Below are 20,135 nucleotides of genomic sequence, written 5' to 3' on the forward strand. Positions count from 1 at the left end.
GATAAATCAGAAGCAGGAAAATAGTGGTATGTTTTCAATATCCTCTGGTTATGAGCATTCCGATTTCACAAGCTTGTGGGAGGTCATATGGGTAATGGAGTGACTTGCAGGCTTTTTTTAAAAAAAAACATCCATTGCAAGAATCTTATTTATGCATTGTGAAACAACACATAAAAATAAACACAGTGCCTATCCTTAATGTGTATGTACCATGACTGATATTATCTACTCCTTTTTTTTTTTATGCTTTTAAGATCATTATTAGCCTGGAGTGTGACCTGCTAACTGTGACCTTGGACAAGTTGTTTACCCTCCCTGCATCTCAGTCTTTTCACTCCAAGTTCACAAAGCTAAATGGGATGACATTTGTGAAGTTCTTGGCACCCAGAGCTCTCAATATATGTAATTCCTTTCTGTCCACCCCACTCTTTTTCCTTTATTTAGAGTCTATGCTCTAGACTGCAAATGAATAAACTGGGGATCATTTAATCGACCAAAAACAAAATTAAATACATCCAAAAAGTAAAGTAAACATAGACACATATATGACAGATGGCCATAGTAATGACTCTTAATTTATCATAGGTGCCTGCATCTAGGGCCCGGTCAGGTCATGCTCCTCACCACCATGTGACACGCTTTGCCCGATGGGATATAAACAAATGTGACACACGCAGCAGCTTAAAAACTGCTTGTGCATCGGGCTTGCCTTCCTCCTGCTGGGAACTCCCTCTTGTGACTTTTGGAATGCTGCCACCATGTCAACAAATCTGTACGAGCCTACTGGGCACTTGCGGTCCAGCTGACAGCAGGAACCAACAGACATACATGTGAGCAAGGCCATCGTCAGGCATGTCAGACTACGGCCCCATAAAACGGGCTAAAGAACACCCAGCCAAGCCAGCCTCAATTGCTGACCCACAGATCCATGAGCAAATGAAAGAGCTGTTCTATACCTTTTTGAGCCACTAAATAGGTTGGCTTTAAGCCACTAACTTTTGGGGTGATTTACTATGTAGCACTTTCAACTGCATGGTCATCTTCAACTTTGTATTAAAACATTAATACAATTTGTTAATCTGTTTGTGAAGACACAGATTAGGGAAATCCTTAACCAGGGGAAATGGGGGTCAAAGGACTTTTTCCAGGAAATTCATGTAGCTCAAGTCCTTGATAACTGAGCTCTTAAGCAATATATTATATATGTATAATACATAAATACTCTTTCTTTTCTGACAGTATTACCAAAGAAGTAAAAGAAAGAATATTTTATTCTCAGGTTACTCCCGAAACAGATTGTGACTGAGCAACCGGGGGGTGTGATTTTTCTTGAAGAAAAGAGGCAAACTATTTTTAAAAGGAAGTGGAGACCTATCCCCAGTGTGAGCAAAGGGAAAATATTAAGATGCCATCTCAAAAACTTGTCAAGCATATGTAAGGAAGTAGATAAAATAATTACGGTAACATAGAAAAATTAAGTCATAATAAGTTCACTTTTGATTTAAAGAGATTATCACCGATCTTCCTGGATACCTTAATTTATATAAACATGATCCAAAGAGGTGATTTTTAAAATATGGGTTATAAGGTACTTCATGAGAAACTTGGGTAATAACATACACATATAGGGTCTACGCGAAAAATAAAAGCGTCTTAAAATAACTACAAGACTACTGGATATAACTATAACTTGATCCAAGGTGCTTTTCAGTGTGTTTAATTAGAGGTCAAAAGGCCAGAAAACAAGAGTGTGGGTTCTTGATTGGACTCATCTTTTCCTGGACCTGGTAAAGAGAACACCTGTCGAGTCAATGCGTAAGATGAGTTTGCCTAGCTGACACCTCCTTTCTGTGGAGATGGAGACATTAGAACCTGATGTGACTGAACATTCAACCGTGCGCCTAGCCGCCTTCATTCACATTCACACCGACCCTGGGCCCCTCTGATAATCTCACTTCCACTACTGTTTTCCTAAGGGAAACCACCTAGGCTGACCCAAACATCCAGTTTTCCTGACATGGTTTGCCTCCTCCTAAAATAATAAATTCACCTTCCTATTTATAGATGAAAAGTATATTTTATTTTGTACAATAAAAAAAAGTTAATATCTCCTGAAAAGGTCACTTCTGTAGTAGAACCCATTTTTCCTTCATTTCGATTTCATTTTATGAGGCAGTATTTTGCTTTATTACAAACATTTTATGTCTCTCTTTTTTTGTAATATTAAAGAATTTTGGGCCTGGAAGAGACATTAGAAGTCATCAGGTTTAAGCAGTCACCCAAAGCAGAAGTCTCTCCTATATTTTCCCTAACAAGTGTTTTCTCTAGTGGCTCCTTGAACACGTCTACTGGCAGGGAACGGACTCATGCTATACTGACAAAACAGTTACTTTAATTTCAGATGGTTTCAGTAGTTAAACAGCTCTTGCTTGTGTTAAGCCCAAACTGATTCTCTAAAACTGTGATCCATTCATCTTTTCTCTTTTCTGTCCTCTGGCACTACACAGATTAAGGCTACTCCCAATAGTACATGACAGCTTTTCAAGTATTTGAAGACAGTGATAACATTCCCCAGGCTAAAACCCAGGTTTAACAGTTCCTCCCATAAAAGAGTCAGAAAACCCTTTATTAGTATGGTCTGGCCGCCAAATGCAAGCAGACGGCCAGTGAAGCTTTTAGCATGTGGACTGGGAAGTGATCGAAATGTGTTAGACGTGGTCTGAAATTACAAAGTAGTACTGTTCCCTTCCTTATTTTAGAAAACATGTCCTATAATGGCATTAGCTCTCTTAACACTCAGAACACATTAGAGATTCCCATTTAGCCTTCAGTCAGCTAAAACTTTAAGAGCCCTACTAAACAAACCTGTTAAGAATACAACCTATATTTTTCTGGTAAAATCTAAGAGTATGATTTAGAATTATCTCTAACTTTACTCTTGTTATTTTCATTCCACCACTCTAGCATATGGAGCTGCTGCTTCTTTTTTTTTATTTTATTTATTTGAGAGAGAGAGCATGAGCAGGGGGAGGGGCAGAGGGAGAAGCAGGCTTCCCGCTGAGCAAGGAGCCCAATGTGGGACTCAACCCCAGGACCCTAGGATCATGACCTGAAGCTGAAGTCAGACGATTAACCAACTGAGTCACCCAGGTGCCCATGGAGCTGCTTCTTAATGCTGATTCCTTTAGGTAATTTCCTCAGTTTCTTTACCGTCATCTAAATTACTGACAGGCTGATAAGCCAGGGGCAGATCTAGAACCCAGTGCCACACCATTAGAGACTGCTGAGGGTCATCTGGCTATTGGCCTTTTTAACATGTGTTTCTTCATGGTATCTTAAAACCATAACACTCTCTGCTTTTCTTCAGTATAAAATAATGAATCACTATCCCAAAGGTATTGGGTTTCTGGCAAAAAACTTCCTTTTTTAACGGAGAACGCAATGTACCCTGAGAGTCTGCTAACATCTGGTGTATAAAGGTTGATTTTTTTTTTTTTTTTTTTAAAGTAGGCTCCACACCCATTGTGGAGCCCAACACCAGGCTTGAACTCACAACCCTGAGATCAGATCTGAGCTGAAATCAAGAGTTGGACACTTAACCAACTGAGCCACCCATGTGCCCCTAAAGGTTGATTTAAAAAAAAAAAAAAAAAAAGAATGCATTTTTCACACACTATATTACTTAGGTACCAAACTCATTCTATAAAGTAGATATCACCATTTTCACTTTATACCTGGAAAAACTCAACGTAGCTAAAAGTGCAGGTTCTCTGGAGTCATAAAGCCTGCATCTAAATTCTGACTGCCTAATCTATCAGCTACAGGACCATCAGCAAACAACTTAACCACTGTCAGTGGTCTCTCCTCCTAAGATTTTCATGAGAAATAAAAAAAATGATATATATAAATCATGTAACACAGTACTAGGCAAATAGTAAGGTCTTGATAAGTATTCTCTATAATTCTTACAGCCTCAGACAAGAGAGTTTAGAAAAGTGGCAGGGGCAGGACCTAAAGCAGAGTTTGACCCCAAAACAACTACAAATATGTACAGTCAAGGACACACAGAACTAATTTTATTTTTCCCCTGGCAAATACAATTTGTCTGCCTAACCATATCCTTTGATACAGTAAAAAACAAAGACAGAATTTTGAGAGGAATAAAAGGAACAATGCAACCATGGACATAGCCTAGTTAGAGATTTTATAGTGACAACTTAAAGACAAAAACCAGTCTAAGAACTAGGTCACAGGAAAGATGAGTTACAAAGCAGACAAGCGGTAGCTCAAGGCAGGGCATTTGTGAGGCAGCAACAAATTCATTTGCTGTCCAGTATTTGAGGGCAAAGGCTAAATGACATTTTGATTTTGATGGGTTATATGCATTGTCCTGGTTCTTAATACATCCTTGACCTAGACTGCCACCTACATTTTCGTAAGACTAACCCTCAAAAAGTTAAATTATTCTTTAGCATTACATATTATTAAAAGACACGTCAATGTTATTAAGGATACAAATTTCAAAAGAAGACATACAAATGGTCAACAAATGTACAAAAAAATGTTCAACATCACTAATCATCAGGGAAATGTAACTCAAAACGACAATGTGAAATCACTCCACACCTGTTAGAATAGCTGTCATCAAAAAGACAGGAGATAACAAGTACTGGCAAGGATGTGGAAAAAAGGGAACCCTTGTACACTCTCGGTGGGAATGTAAACTGGTACAGCCATCATGGAAAACAGTATGGAGGTTCCTCAAAAGATTAAAAATAGAACTACCATATGATCCAGTAATCCTGTGTCTGTCTAGGTATATACCCAAAGGGAAGGAAATCATCATCTCAAAGAGACATCTGTACTCTCATGTTCACTGCAACATTATTCACAGTAGCCAAGATCTATGGAAACAAACTAAGTGTCTATCAACGGATGAATGGATAAAGAAAATGTGGTGAGTAGATAAAGAAAGATAGATATAAATATGTACATAACAGAATATCACTTAGCCTTTAAAAAGAAGAAAGTCTTGTCATATGTGACAACACTGATTAATTTTGAGGACATAATGGTAAGTGAAATAAGTCAGGCACAGTAAGACAAATACTGCATGATCTTACTTATATGAGGAATCGAAAAAGTTGAACTCATAGAAGCAGAGAGTAGATCGGTGGTAGTCAGGGGCTAGGGGAGGGAGAAATGGTGAGATATTGATCAAAAAGTACAAAGTTTCAGTTATGCAAGAGGAATAAGGTCCAGCGATCTAACCTACAGCCACGTGATTATAGTTAACAATAAGTAGTATTGTATACTTAAAATTTGCTGAATAGATTTTAAATGTTCTCACCAGACACAGGGGGGCGCGCAAAAGGTAGCTATGTGAGATAATGGATATGCTAACCAGCCTGATTGTGGTAATCATTTCACAATGTTTACATTTATCAAATCATCACATTGTACACCTTAAATATATACAATTTTTGTCAATTATAACTCAATCAAGCTGGGGGTAAGGATATGAAGATAGAAGAAGATGTAATTATCAACTTTATGGTTTTTAATAAAAAATCTATTTCCATGTTGTAGCAAAGTTGAGGAGGTTATATTAAATACATGATCACTGGAAGAAAGACAACAAAAATGTACTTGTAGAACAAGGTAAGGTAAGATAAAGGGATAGATCATAAACTTTGCTCATCTTGATTAGTAAATTATGAAGACAATGAAAAATAAGAACGGAAATTCTGTTCTTCAAACAGAACAGAAAGGAGCATTCTTCCATCATCAGATATCAGACTAACGTGCATTTAATCATTAAGCACTCTTTTAAAAATCTGATAAAGAATCAAGAACTCAGAAGTAGAGCAAGTCCCCCACAAAACTTACTTTCCAAAGAATAATTCCCGGCTACCTATTCTTTCAAGTATACAGTAATATCGATATTCTCCTATAGAATGCAAAGTCTTCTAAATAAAACCAAATTTTAAAATGCTGACGTTTACTTAAAGTCTCTAATATTGGGGCTCAACTAACGATGCACGATCAGGGCTTCTCTAGATACTGAAATCAAAAGACAGTGAGATGTCACAGCTCTGTGAAAAACCAGATAGAACAACACAGACAAACCTCTCCAGCGCATGACAAAGGAAGGAAACTCTTCTCTTCCAATGGTGGCTTAAAGTCAAATGATTGAAGGATACAGTAAAAGTCACTTCATTCAGTTTAATCCAGCCCTTCTTTCTTTTGCCTGACAACCAGGATGGTTCTATAGAAAAGACTAGGTCACGTACAGTTCTGGTAAAATCCATAAGAAAGTTTTTAATATACCTAAACTGACCAAAACAATACGCAAAACTGTCTTTGTAGCCTCTCGGACGTCTCACCACTCAAGCAAACTTCACTACATAAAATATAAGAAAGTCACTAAAATTGGGCATATAAAAATGGGTCATAAACTTGATTTAGGAATAGTGAAGGAAGTTCACCTGCGGGTTCCTTTAAAAGAGTGGGTACCTACATCAAAAGGAATGAGATCTTGCCATTTGCAACGACGTGGATGGAACTGGAGGGTATTATGTTGAGTGAAATAAGTCAAACAGAGAAAGACATGTATCATATGATCTCACTGATATGAGGAAGTCTTAATCGCAGGAATCAAACTGAGGGTTGCTGGAGTGGGGGGTGGGGTGGGAGGGATGGGGTGACTGGGTGGTGGAAACTGGGGAGGGTATGTGCTCTGGTAAGCGCTGTGAATTGTGCAAGACTGTTGAGTCTCAGATCTGTACCTCTGAAACAAATAATGCAATATATGTTAAGAAAAAAAAAGAAGAAGAAGAAGAAGGTAGCGGAGGGGAAGAATGAAGCGGGGGAAATCGGAGGGGTAGACGAACCATGAGAGACGATGGACTCTGAAAAACAAACAGGGTTCTAGAGGGGAGGGGGGTGGGAGGATGGGTTAGCCTGGTGGCGGGTATTGAGGAGGGCACATTCTGCATGGAGCACTGGGTGTTGTGCACAAACAATGAATCATGGAACACTTCATCTAAAACCAATGATGTAATGTATGGGGATTAACATAAGAATAAAAAATAAAATAAAAGAGCGGGCACCTAAAGACGTATCTCAGTAAGACCGATACCATCTTGGAAGCTAATCTCGAACCAAGGACCCAGGGTTGCCTGAGCAGCTTTGAATGCCAAGCCCCGCAGCAGGAAGCGCAGGTCGCTTCGCTGACGTACGTGCCACTGCGAAGGGCAGCCCGTCTCGGTTCACTCCAGAGTCGTAAATACACTAATACACTCCGAAGTAGTAACCACTTTTTAATGCGCTAAGCAGCACGTCTACGGAGAAAAGCACATGAACAACAGCAGCAGCAGCACATGGTGACCGGAAGGGTTGCATCACCCTCCAGCCGCCGTCAGACGTTCTCCGCGGGGCTGGAGTGAGGAGAGCCGGCAGCGGCTCTCGGATGCACACGGGGTTGGACCCTCGGCCGCGGCTGCTGAGCGCTCACCCATCCAGGGAGCTCAAGCCAACCCAGGAGCCAAAAGGGAAACCTTATTCCGCCCAGCCGAGGCTGCACCCGGCACCTTCAGGCTGTAGCCATTAAGGCACTGATGGGAAAGGAAAAGTACCTTCGTGTCGTCAAAAGAGCTCGCGGCCACCACTTACTTCAGAGTAACAACTTCGGTTGTAAGGCCGCTTTCTGTTTTCGTCCTCTCCGTAGACTCCCGGTTGCGGAGAAATGCCGACAAGGGATGATGAGTGAGCTGGAAAGTTCTGAAAGGCAGACCCAAGCTAAAGAGCACATAAATAAAACATGGGCCGTAAACACGGCAGCTCTGCAGACACAGCACTCCTGGAAAAATAATTCAAAATACACGTCTCACGAAGGCGTGGGCAGCAGTGCTACTTTTTGAGCGGTAATGTCGGGCGGTGGTGCCGCACCACCGAAGCATCGCGAGATTTCCCCGTGCGTCGTCGTTGCTCGTTCTCGGGTCGCAATTTAGGCGATTGAAATTATGTTAATTCTGTCGGTTGCCCGTAGTATCGTTTAAAATGTCACCGCTAGCGGCGCCTGGGTGGCTCAGTGGATTAAGTGTCTGACTTTGGCTCAGGTCATGACCCCCGGGGCCTGGGATCGGGCCCCCACGCCGGGCTCCGCGCTCCATGCTCAGCCTGCTTCTCCCTCTCCACCGCTTGGGCTCTCTCACGCTCTCCCTCTCTCAAATAGAACCTTAAAATATATTATATTAATATATTATAAAATATATTATACAGGTATATATATTATACAGGTATATATATATTGTATATATACACAGGTAAAAAGGCAATTCCAACGCAATGGGGTGGATGTTATGATGTGGATGATGCATGATATTACAAGTATGTATAGAAGGAGCATTTTTCGGGCGCCTGGTGGCTCAGTTGGTTAAGCGACTGCCTTCGGCTCAGGTCGTGATCCTGGAGTCCCGGGATCGAGTCCCGCATCGGGCTCCCTGCTCGGCGGGGAGTCTGCTTCTCCCTCTGACCCTCCCCCCTCTCATGTGCTCTCTCTCATTCTCACTCTCTCAAATAAATAAAATCTTTTAAAAAAAATCTATTATTTGTATTCTCTTAAGGATAACTGTTTCGGGCGCCTGGGTGGCTCAGTTGGTTAAGCGACTGCCTTCGGCTCAGGTCATGATCCTGGGGTCCCGGGATCGAGTCCCGCATCGGGGTCCCGGGATCGAGTCCCGCATCGGGCTCCCTGCTCGGCAAGGGGTCTGCTTCTCCCTCTGATCTCTTCCCACTCGTGCTCTCTGTCTCTCATTCTCTCTCTCTCAAATAAATAAATAAAATCTTAAAAAAAAAAAAAAAAAAAACAAGAAGGAGCATTTTTCCTGACCTTTAAGTATGAGGAAATTTTCCCCAGAGGAAGTGGTAGCTAAGCAGAGACCTGAATAGATTGAGTTAGCCAGGGGATAACCAACCAATGGGATGAGGGGGTGTGTGTTGGGTAGAGGAATTTATTTGAAGACCCAGGGGTGAGAAAGGAAAGGTTCTGTTCATGGAAGTAAAAGAAGGTCACTTTGGATGGAACTTAGTTTTTTGGCAAAAGGAACAAAAGAGCAGAATAATGAGGTAAGCTGGGGCCACATTATGTAGAGCCTTATAAACCATGGGGAGAACCTGGACTTCATCATGAAGACCATGAAAATCCAGCGCAGACTTGTAAGCAGGGCTATCTGTGTGTTAGAGGAAAAACCACGGTACGGAGAATGAATGAGAAGGGGCAGCTGCTGTAGAAATCCAGGGAAGAAACACCAGGAGAGGAGCAGTAAGGATAGGTCTAAGTAGATGGATTTGAGAAATCCTTAGCAGGTAGAATCAAAGAGCCTTTGTGATTTGCTGTGTGTATGAGATAAGGGAGGGCAGGAAAGAATGAACAATATCAAAGTGTCTGGCCTTAGCTGCCGGTTGGTAACGGTGCCATTCACTGGTAGGGAACAGAGGAAGGTGGGTCTCATACAAGGAGCCTGCATAGAATAAGAAAATTCGATTAGAAACCTGAGTGATGAGAGCCCAAAGAACACTGAAGAGCAGGACGGTGAGAGAAGAGAATAAAGAGAGGTGAGGAGTGTTTGGAATTAGAAACCAAGAACATAGGAGCATTTCAAGAAGGCAGGAATGGTAGTAAGTGTCAAGTGTTGGAGGGAGAGGTCAAGTCACTCATAAAGACTGAGAGGTATCCACTGGTTGTTTGACAAGGAGATCAGAGGTGACCAAGCGGATTTGGGACCCACACAGGATCATGTCAAGACTCATGGCAAAGAGCAAGACAGAGACAGGTGCTAAAGCCTCTTAGTGGGTGAGAGAGAGATAATCGCCACGTTGCTAGATGACAGAATGGAAGAAGTACAAGGTGAACGCCAGACACCTCCAAGGATTTGATATGAGGGCAGGGGTGCAGTTTGAAATTAATTCTTAAAGAGATAATAATAAATCTGCACTGCACTCTAACAGACGTCTATCACAAGGAATATTTTGCTTGCTCTACCCTCTTTTGAAACATTAAAGGGAATTTTTTGTTTCATTCTACAAACTAAAAGGACATTCCTATGGCTCTGTTGTGCTTTCTTTGATTAGGGATGTTGTGACATTACAAGCTGAAAGGATTTTATCCTATCTTTTTATATTTCCGCTTTCAATGTAATTCTTACTTCCTGAAGTAAAATTTAAACTAATTTCCTACTAAAAAGATATACACATAAATCAGTGTATCACACACAGCTCATGAGGAAGTGTTAAGTGATTTTAGTAAGAATTATTTGCCCATGTGCAGGCTGCAGTAAAAACTGCCAAGTCTGGAAATAGTTTTAAATACAGGTACTTTCTCATGCCTAACTAAAAGAGCATTACGCCATTATTCCTAAATTGAAGTGGTATATGGCACCTATAATCTGATGACTCTAAGAATCTGTACTGTGCTAAAGAAAGAAACTGAAAAATCTGGCAGCGTTTTCTGACTATAGTCAGAATAGTATGAGAAGTCGCCTGAACATAATCTTCCTTCAAGCAGGTTTTTCAAGCTAAATATTTACCTTTCCTGTAACAAATACTAAAAAAAAAAAAAAAAAAGATTTAAGGAAAAAAAATCATAGAATTCTATACCTAGAAAAAAATTAAGACATTACCTGCCAACTACGTTTTCCTTGGTCACAAGGTAGAACTTTAAACCATCCTTAAAAGACAACCAACAATCTGCAGAAGAAATTTGACAAATGCCTTTGGTGTGATGCTTGCTGTTGTTGAAAAGGTCAAATATACAAGACATTCTCCTTGAAAACTAGTAAGTTTTACTTGGGTGTCCTACCTACAATTAGATTAGTCATTAGGACTAGAAGTAAAAACCATATTGACAGACTTGAAAAGAAATGGCTCATTAAAATTCATTTTTACATATACTGTTATGATTTGTTAGGAACGTCTTTAAGGATGTTCTTCTCTACATTTTAGAGGGCCCTCTTTATGAAAACTCCCAGAAAATTTTCCTTCTGGTTTTCATAAGAAAGACCAGGAGTGCTTCCCCCAAATATCCATTGTATAATGCAATATATGGTCTCTCAGCCTGAGACTGAGTTCTCTGTTGATTACGTGCTAATATTCTAGGGAACATCTTTAAATTTTCCCCACCATCAACATGGAAGATTTCCAGAAAAAACATGGAGCAGAAAATAAAATTCGTGCAGAGAATGGAGAAGAGCATAGGAAAAACTCCTACTACACAGCATACAAAGGGAATTTGTTTTGTGGCCATTCTGGATGTGTGTGTGTGTGTGTGTGTATTTTTCTTTCCGAGCTTTTCATCACATAGAACCTACTATTTAAATACAGTGCATTAATTATTTACTGCTGAGGAATAAATTGTCCCCAAATGTAGCAGTTTATAAGAGCAAACATTTATATCTCACAGTTTCTGTGGGTCAGGAATCTGAACACAGTTTAACTGTGTCCTCTGGCTCAGAGGCCAGGTCACAGGCTACAGTCACCATATGGGCAGAAGCTATGGTCTTCTCGAGGCTTGATTTGGGGAGGACTGGCTTACAAACTCACTCACATGACTGCTGGCAGGTCTCAGGTCCTTGCGGGCTATTGTCTGGAGACAGTTCCTTGCCACATGGAGCTCTCCATAAGACTACTCTCAGTGTGGTAATTTTGCTTCCCCAGAGTAAGGACTCTGAGAGAGAGAGATACAGAGACAGAGACAGAGACAGAGGAAAAAGGGAAGCAAGACAGAAGCCTAATCTTAGAAATAATCATCCATTGAGGCGCCTGGGTGGCTCAGTCAGTTGAGTGTCCGGCTCTTGATTTCAGTTCAGGTCATGATCTCAGGGTCATGAGATAGAGCCCCGCATTGGGCTCTGCACTGGGCATGGAGCCTGCTTAAGATTCTCACTCTCTGTCTTCCCCTCCCCACCACTTGCACATGCTCTCTCTCACTCTCACTCTCGCTCTCTCTCAAAAAAAAAAAAAAAAAAAAAAAAACCAACAACAACAAATAAAGGAAGGAAGAAAAAAAATAATATCCCATCACTTTACTATATTTTATTCATTAACAGCTAACCACTTGGTTCAACCCACACTCAAGGAGAAAGGAGCACAAGGGCCTGAAACCCAGAAGCGGGGAACATCGGGACCATCTCAGAGGCTGCTCACTACACACAGTTATAGTCATTTTCTCCTATAACAGGGATTCCTCTTTATTCCAATTGGGATCTGAGTGGAAAACAATGGAGCTTGATAGGTTTGCCTTAAGCACAATGGAACTTATTTTAACTTTCTTAAACAATAGTCATGGGAGCAGAAAATGGAATTCACTTGGTCAGTCAGTCTTTAACCACTCTTTGGTCAGTCATGAAGCCCTTTCCTGAATATGGATTTCTAAAACTTTATTTTTTGCCTAGGAACTCATTCTCACTACATTCTAACCTGATACAAGTTATTCCTGGAAAAAGGACAATGAGATCCTTTATCTTAAAACAATCTCATGGTCCTATCAGACACTGAACTTGGCTACAAGTTAGTTACAACTGTCCAGGAATAATCTGTGTGCATCAAGGCCAAATCTTACTTCCAGATTCCCAGATGATCCTCTTTCCCTCACAGTCTCTCTATTCCCTCCTACTTATTTTAGGTGGGTCAACTACATGTTTCAAATAGCACAGGACATCACAGTTTATGCCTTGTCTCCTATTATTAATAGCACTCCTTTTCATTTTCAAAAGGGTCCGGTTTGGATAATGAATTACAAAATCATCCTACTTTTAGGTAATACTTTCTGGTTTTCTTCTTTATTTCTACTCTGGCTTTTTGGGGATTTGTTTTGGAAGCTAAAGGGAGTGGAATCAAGAGAGCATGTTCTTTTGCTAGTGGAAAGGGTGCAGAGAAGGACAAAGCAGCACTGAATGAGGAAGCGCTCATTGCTAACTCTTCCCAATCTCTCCATTCTCCAAGCATTGGTGCAAATGTGACATGTATTTAATAAAAGTAGAAAAGGCTCAGACTATTGAGCAGAATTTGAAAGATATATTTGGCAAGGATAAAATACACCTAAGGACATTAAAAACAAATAAGCTAAATTCACAGGAAAAATATGGGTAAGCCTGTTTTGACTCCCTCTTGACCCTTCTGGGCAAATGAGAACTTCCCGGCTAGCTGTAAGAGCCGGCAGAGCAATCCGCATAGCAGATGGCTCCAATCCCAAGCCAATTATACAGGTCACAATCTCCCAGTACAGTGCTTTTCCTGGACTACAGTGGAAGAGAGAACGTAGATATGCAACCATGTGATTTACTATCTACTCTGCCTTCAACCAATGTCAGGGAAGAAACATTGCTACTATGTGCAGTGCTATGCCCAGAAGCTTTCAGGCTCAGGCTTAATTTAATTATTACTATTATTTTTTTAGTTCAAATTCTTCCCCTCTCATGACCTCATCCTTTGCCTTCAGCAAACTCCTCCCTAACTTTCCCAGAAGTACGAGTTGACTTGAACACATGTTTCCCTACCTCCAATTATTTCTCCACTCACACTATAATATTACTAACATGGAAAGGGGGCCTGTTGCCATAAGTTCAGCCTCAGTTGGATCCTCTGTTCTAATTGATCAAATTCCAAATGTGTTCTTGACTTATCTTAATTCTGTAGACAGAAGAAGGCAAAACATTTCATAATTCCTCTTATTATACATTTACCCCTATCTTCATAAGGCCTCACTGTCCTATGTCTTTTCTCCTAAATTCACTAACTCAACTCACTTATTTCTAATAATCAGGGATGACATTCAAAGTGTTGCAAACAGACATGGCATGAGAAGCACCAATCAGCATGGATGTATTCACCAAATCCAAATGTATACTAGAGGTACACAAGAACTGAACCAGCGCATGCTAGCTACCAATTGATCCAATGGTACCTTGAAACCGTTCCTTCCTACTAGCAAATAGATTTCTCCTCTGATCAATTATTGCACATTTAATGACCTGATTGGCCATCTGATATCATCACAATATACAACTGAATATGAATTAGATTTTCATGTGAGATTCATGCATTCCTTTTCTGTCAGATCATAGTTACAGTGATTTTGTAAAAATCATTTTATATATCCCATTCATAGGAAGAAAGACACTTCCTAGTTGAGGTAGGAGTGGTCACATGTGGTAGTCAGTGGTGTTATTCCAGGTACGTGGGATGACTGCCGTTCCCAGCCCTCTTGTGCTTGGTTGGGGCCAAATAAGTAGTTCTCATCGAAGTTGTGAGCAGAAGTTACATCACTTCCAGGCAGAATGTTGAATTACTTCCCTGAGACCCGGGTAGCAACTAGCAACATTATAATGTAGCTACTATTTCAATCATGGTCTCGGAAGGAGGAGGATGAAGCAAAGCCCTCCAGCTGACTCACAATGAAATGTAGTGTGACCAAAAAATAACTTTTGTTGTCTTAAGCCATTGAAATTTTTGGATCTGTTACAAAGCAGACTCTAACCTATCCTGACTGACGTATCTTAGTTTTAAGATCTTACTGTTGGAGGGGCGCCTGGGTGGCTCAGTGCTTAAGCAACTGCCTTCGGCTCGGGTCATGATCCTGGAGTCACAGGATCGAGTCCCACGTCGGGCTCCTTGCTCGGCTGGGGGTCTGCTTCTCCCTCTGACCCTCTTCCCTCTCGTGCTCGCTGTCTCTCATTCTCTCTCTCTCAAATAAATAAATAAAATCTTTAAAAAAAAAAAAAGATCTTACCGTTGGAGCCTCCTGTTTTGTATTCTAATTCTGAGATACCAACTTCAGTAGCTTTTAACATGGAGTCCATAAATTCCCTCACATTGTACACAAGATTTAGGAGGCTGGGAAAAAGGGCCCTGGGATCTCAGGGTCCTGGGATCGAGCCCCACATCGTGCTCCCTGCTCAGCAGGGAGCCTGCTTCTCCCTTTCCCTCTGTGATCTCTCTCGCTCTCACTCTCTCTCAAATAAATAAATAAATAATCTTAAAAAAAAAAAAAAGAAAGTTAACCTTCCAGTGTGATTCTCTCCTTGACGAAAACACAAGCAAGTCCCTTATCTCTACCCCCAAAAAAGGCATTATCCTCCTGTTCTTAACGCAAGAGTAGAAGAAGTTGTGGACATTCCTGACTGAGCAGCTGGAGTAAGGTTCACAACTGTGCTGCAGGTGATGCTCGCTTGACAGGGAACCATTTGAATGATGAAGGATTTCATTCACAGAAGTCTATTTACGGGTTTTCAGCAATCCCTCAAGAATAATGATGGGCTTAATATGGGTTGCAAAGAGGATGACTTATCACAGAAAGGTTGCTTTCTCTGCTCACGCTGGGTCTCTCTTATTAATTTATTACATTAAATTATATAACTTATGATAAACCTTAAGCCGCAGGCTATCATACACATTTTCATGCCTGGAAAGTAATTATTTCCTACACATTCACCACTGGGAGAAAGGAATCGAGATAGAAATTTAAAATGTTCATTATTACATAGTCTCTAGTAATGGATACTCACACACAAGCACACAGGCATGACCGCCACATCATTAATTCCCATGATATTATCCCTAATTCCACCAAATGTTCCCTCTTTTCAAAAAAAGTCAAACTTAGCAAATAATCATTTGGTAACTTAATATTATGTTTGATTTCCTCCTCTGAATCCTGATGAAATATATTTGCTCTCTATATTTGCTTTTCGTTGATGAAAAATAAAATCAGGAACAGTTTATGTATATTCATAAAGATGCATTCATAGCCTTTGAACTGGGTGCTGTGTATTCCATATATTAATTTGACTCTGTAATTCAAGTATATTTAAGATTATGTATGATATATTATGGCATAAGAAATTAACATTTATTGAAGGCCTACTGGTTCTAGGCATTTATTGGGGCATTTTGCATAAAATTGATAATGATCATCATAGTTGAATGATAATCATTAACATAAATTATTTCATTTCATTATATTGACCAAAGTACTTATTGTTATTATTACAACAATTAATATTTATTGAGAGCTAAAGTCCTTGAGAAACTAAAATATATATTCTATTATTATAAAAGCAACTAACACTTACGGGGGGCTCATTATATGGTGGCACCATGCCAACTGCTAAGCACACATTGTGTTCTGTGATTGCCACAACAACCCTAAAGTAGTACTAACATCCCCATTTTACATCAGGGGAAGTGAGGTTCAGAAAGTGAAGTTCACCTAGGGTCACATCGCAAGAGTGTCAGGATGAAAGTCCATGCTATTTCTATTACATCATTTCGCCTTTCATACAAAACAAAGCTGATGGCAACCAAGATTAAGGTTAGTTTGTGTCTCTACTTTAGAGGCATGCATTTCCCTAAGAGTAATAATAATGATGATGAGGCTGATAATAGTAAATCTACTAACAACCTTATAACAACAACTCATATCTTAAAAATGAGAAACAGTCTAATTTCTCCAAGTTATTTTTGCCAGTGAGTGGCTAAGATGGGGCTAAAAGCCAGGTATTCTGATTCCTGGATCAGAATTGGTTCCCCCTGTAACAAGCTGATAAGCTATGATGTGGGAAACAAAGGCAGGAGAAGAATTATTAAATTTCTTTACTACCTAGAGCCACCGACAAGTCCTCGAAAAAGGCAAAGTGGCATTCCTCTAGGGACTCAACTGCCTCGATGTTAATACTTTGCTAAGGGCAAAAGGCAATCCTAGCCTGACCTCCCCCACTCCCCAGAATTCTGTAAATCTACTTTAACGTATAAAAATTCCTTTGGAAACTTCCTTTATCTCTAAACCCCCCAAGATACGTGTTGGCAATCATCCCCCAAGCAGATGGCCCACCGATATACATCTGCAGGGTCTCATGACTAAGGTTTTATTAGACAGTAATAAATGACCTTTTCCCAACAATAGCGAGCCCGCTCAAGGTCCTGGAAACCTTGCTTCCAAAATTCCTTAGAGACTTACGCTATCCCTAACCCCCTCACAAGTTGAAAGCATATAACGGGCCACTCCTCATGACCCCGGTGCAGCTCTTCCTGTCCACGGGTCCTGTTCCCGTGCTTTAATAAAATCACCTTTTTGCACCAAAGACGTCTCAAGAATTCTTTCTTGGCCATCGGCTTTGAACCCTAACATCGTCTTCCTACATCAAGCTATGTAATGAGGGAGTTGGAATAAATAACTAAAAACAGTGCTCACGGAACACACTCATCTTAAATGTGTCAAAACAATGTCAATTCTGGACATATAATAATGCAACATTGATTGTGTTTTTCATTAATGTTTTAAAACTTCATCAATTCAGACTACACTAACAATAAACTTGTGAAAACTTGAGTAGGTTGTGCTATTTTACGTTTATACTATCAAAACCAAGTAATGTGAAACCAATAGTATTAAAAGCAGCAAACTAAAACACGATGAAACCAGAAAGGGAAACAAACCTAATCATAGGAAATAAACTAAGGGTTGCTGGAGGGGATGGAGTAACTGGGTGATGGCACTGGGGAGGGTATGTGTTGTAAGGAGCACTGGGTATTATGTAAGACTGATGAATCACAGGCCTCTACCTCTGAGACTAATAATACATTATATGTCAATTAATTGAATTAAAATAATTTTAAAAAATAAAAAAATAAAAGCAGCAACTAGGCCCTACAGCTCTTGGGCTTCAGGCTGAATAAGTCTCCCTCTCCTCTGCCCTGACCCTCCCCCTCCTATTCTCCTTCCCCTTCTCTCCCTCCGCCTCTCTCACCAAACCTGCCTCCCTCCCTCCAGCACCCCACTGAGTCAGCGCCCTTGACCAGACTCAGCCATTCATTTCCAGCTTTTCTTCTCACCAGCCCATTCTCAGCAACCAGCCTGGCCCCTTACTCCCAGCCTTAGTAATTAATTGTACTATTATTGTGAATTAATCGTACAAGCAAGTCAATGTTTAGCCTAATTAAGAATGAAGCCAACAAATTATTTAAAGCACCACTCCAGCAGAATTTGCATTCAGCCTTGTATTAGCAGCCAATCAAGCTTTTCAGCTATTGACTCAAGTACTTGCAGGCTTCCTGTAATTTGGTTAGTTTCGGTCATACAAAAACTGTATAGTTTAACATTACTAAAGACTATTTGGATTTTTTTTCTTGCCATTTCCCACCTCTAAATCGCCTTTAAAATCAAAGAAACACACACAGAAACATTCCTTCCTCAGCATGTAGCTACCAGTGTGAACAACGGTAGCAGGTCAACCAACTTTGTACTTGAAGAGCAGTAACAAGTGAAAATCATGTCTCTTAACGGGGAAAAAAAAAAAAAAAAAAAACCACGATGAACCAGGGCTGCTACTTCTAGATCAGTAGTGACTAAAAAGAGAAAAAAAAAAGTTTGAGTAAGGAATCTGAAAGCATTAGTGCAGGTTTTAAAAATAACGAACTTAGGAAAGAAAAAAGTACTGCCTGGAGTGAAATTCCACCCTGAATTTTTCAATTAAAGTGTAACTCAGCTTTGGGAGAAATAATGGACTGGAACCTATACCTCTGGCAACAGAAACTGAAACTATAAATCAGAGTCTTTTCTGATACAACACGTGGACGCATGGATGGACCAGATTAACAGTCATTCATTACAAAATGAGGTAAGAGTATGGGGGGGTAAGATCTAGGGCAGCTGTGCACAAACACCTGAGGAACCATTAGAGCCTGAACAATTTCTTCCAGCCTATGGACAAGTCTATGCCAGTCTCCTGCTTGTTGATATTTCCTATTCGTCCTTGCTTGCTTTTGCTGCCCCCTCTGTACATAAAAGCCATGCATTTTAGATTGTAGGGAAGTATTTTATTTTCTTAAGATTTTATTTATTTGAGAGAGAGAAGGAGAAAGCACAAGCAGGGGGAGGGACAGAGGGGGAGAGAGAGAGAGAGAGAAGCAGACTCCCAGCTAAGCAGGGAGTCCAAGGAGGGGTTGATCCCAGGACCCTGGGATCATGCCCTGAGCGGAAGGCAGAGACCCTTAACTGACAGAGCCATCCAGGTGCCCCATAGAAAGTGTCTATTTTATTTTATTTTATTTTTTTAAAGATTTTACTCATTTGTCAGAGAGAGAGAGCACAAGCAGGGAGAGCGGCAGGCAGAGGGAGAAGCAGACTCCCCGTTGAGCAGGGAACCTGATGCTGAACTTGATCTCAGGACCCTGGGATCATGACCTGAGCTGAAGGCACATACTTAATGGACTGAGCCACCCAGGCATCCCTGGAAAGTGTCTATTTTAAATATTCCCTCCTGTCACCTCCCCTAAGCCAATCACCCTTATAGCATACTCAGAGTGTGTTCATCACACCCAGACATTTAATGAGTGCTCCACATAAGTTCTTACTTACTAAAACAAAACAGAAGAGAGAGACAATCTATTCCATTTTCATTACACCCATCACCTAATTTGTACCATCATTTTTTTCCAGGTTCTGAATATGAATATTAATACTTATTTTCAAAATTGCCTGAATCACTTTGTCTCATTTCTCAATTTTTGTCTCTGCAACACCTAACACATATCGATGTATTAATTAATATTTGTAACACTTCTCTGGAAAAGGCTGTATATTAGAAAAAATAAAACGTTCTTTATCATTAACCCTAGAAAACATCAGCTTCTTCATATTCTGCCCTAAGTAGGATGTACTCTTTGGAAACTTATTCCAGTTCACAGAGGAAATTTTATGTTTGTCAAGTGTCTGATCTCCTCCATGCTAAATACAGTATTTATCCTTGTAATACCAGAATAAGTCTATAAGCATATAGATATATATGTGTGCATATATGTGTTTATATATACTATTATTTAAACTTTTCTAAGAACATAAAAAGGGGCCAAGCACATCATAAGTGCTTATTATAAAGATCACTAGGTGGATTTATTGAAAAAGTCCATTAACAATTAGGAAGGCAAATATTTCAACCCAAGTTTCAGAAATTCAAAAGGAGCAAGATTCTCTTCAGAGAAAACCTGTCTTTGACAGGTCCAGGCAATCCGCACTGAAAACATGCCCTCTGCTGCCATCAAGTGGCTATTTTCAGAATCGTTTTACGAATATAACGAGA

General features: G+C 40.3%; 1 protein-coding gene across 2 annotated transcripts in view; it reads right to left on the minus strand.

Annotated features, from left to right (window-relative positions):
• Nucleotides 1-20,135, minus strand: part of TMEM117 (transmembrane protein 117) — a 502,044-nt gene that overhangs the window by 357,104 nt on the left and 124,805 nt on the right. The window contains exon 10 of one of the 2 annotated variants that reach the window (XM_064591365.1): nt 7,675-7,782. The exons of the other annotated variant lie outside the window; for it this stretch is intronic. Coding sequence (XP_064447435.1) covers nt 7,675-7,782 — 108 coding nt within the window. The remainder of the gene's footprint in view (nt 1-7,674; nt 7,783-20,135) is intronic. 2 annotated transcript variants of the gene reach the window in all.

Source organism: Mirounga angustirostris, unplaced genomic scaffold (assembly GCF_029215605.1).
Source record: "Mirounga angustirostris isolate CCGP_5_RB_7025 unplaced genomic scaffold, mMirAng1.0.hap1 SCAF_5, whole genome shotgun sequence".
In the NCBI taxonomy this organism is placed as follows: Eukaryota; Metazoa; Chordata; class Mammalia; order Carnivora; family Phocidae; genus Mirounga; species Mirounga angustirostris.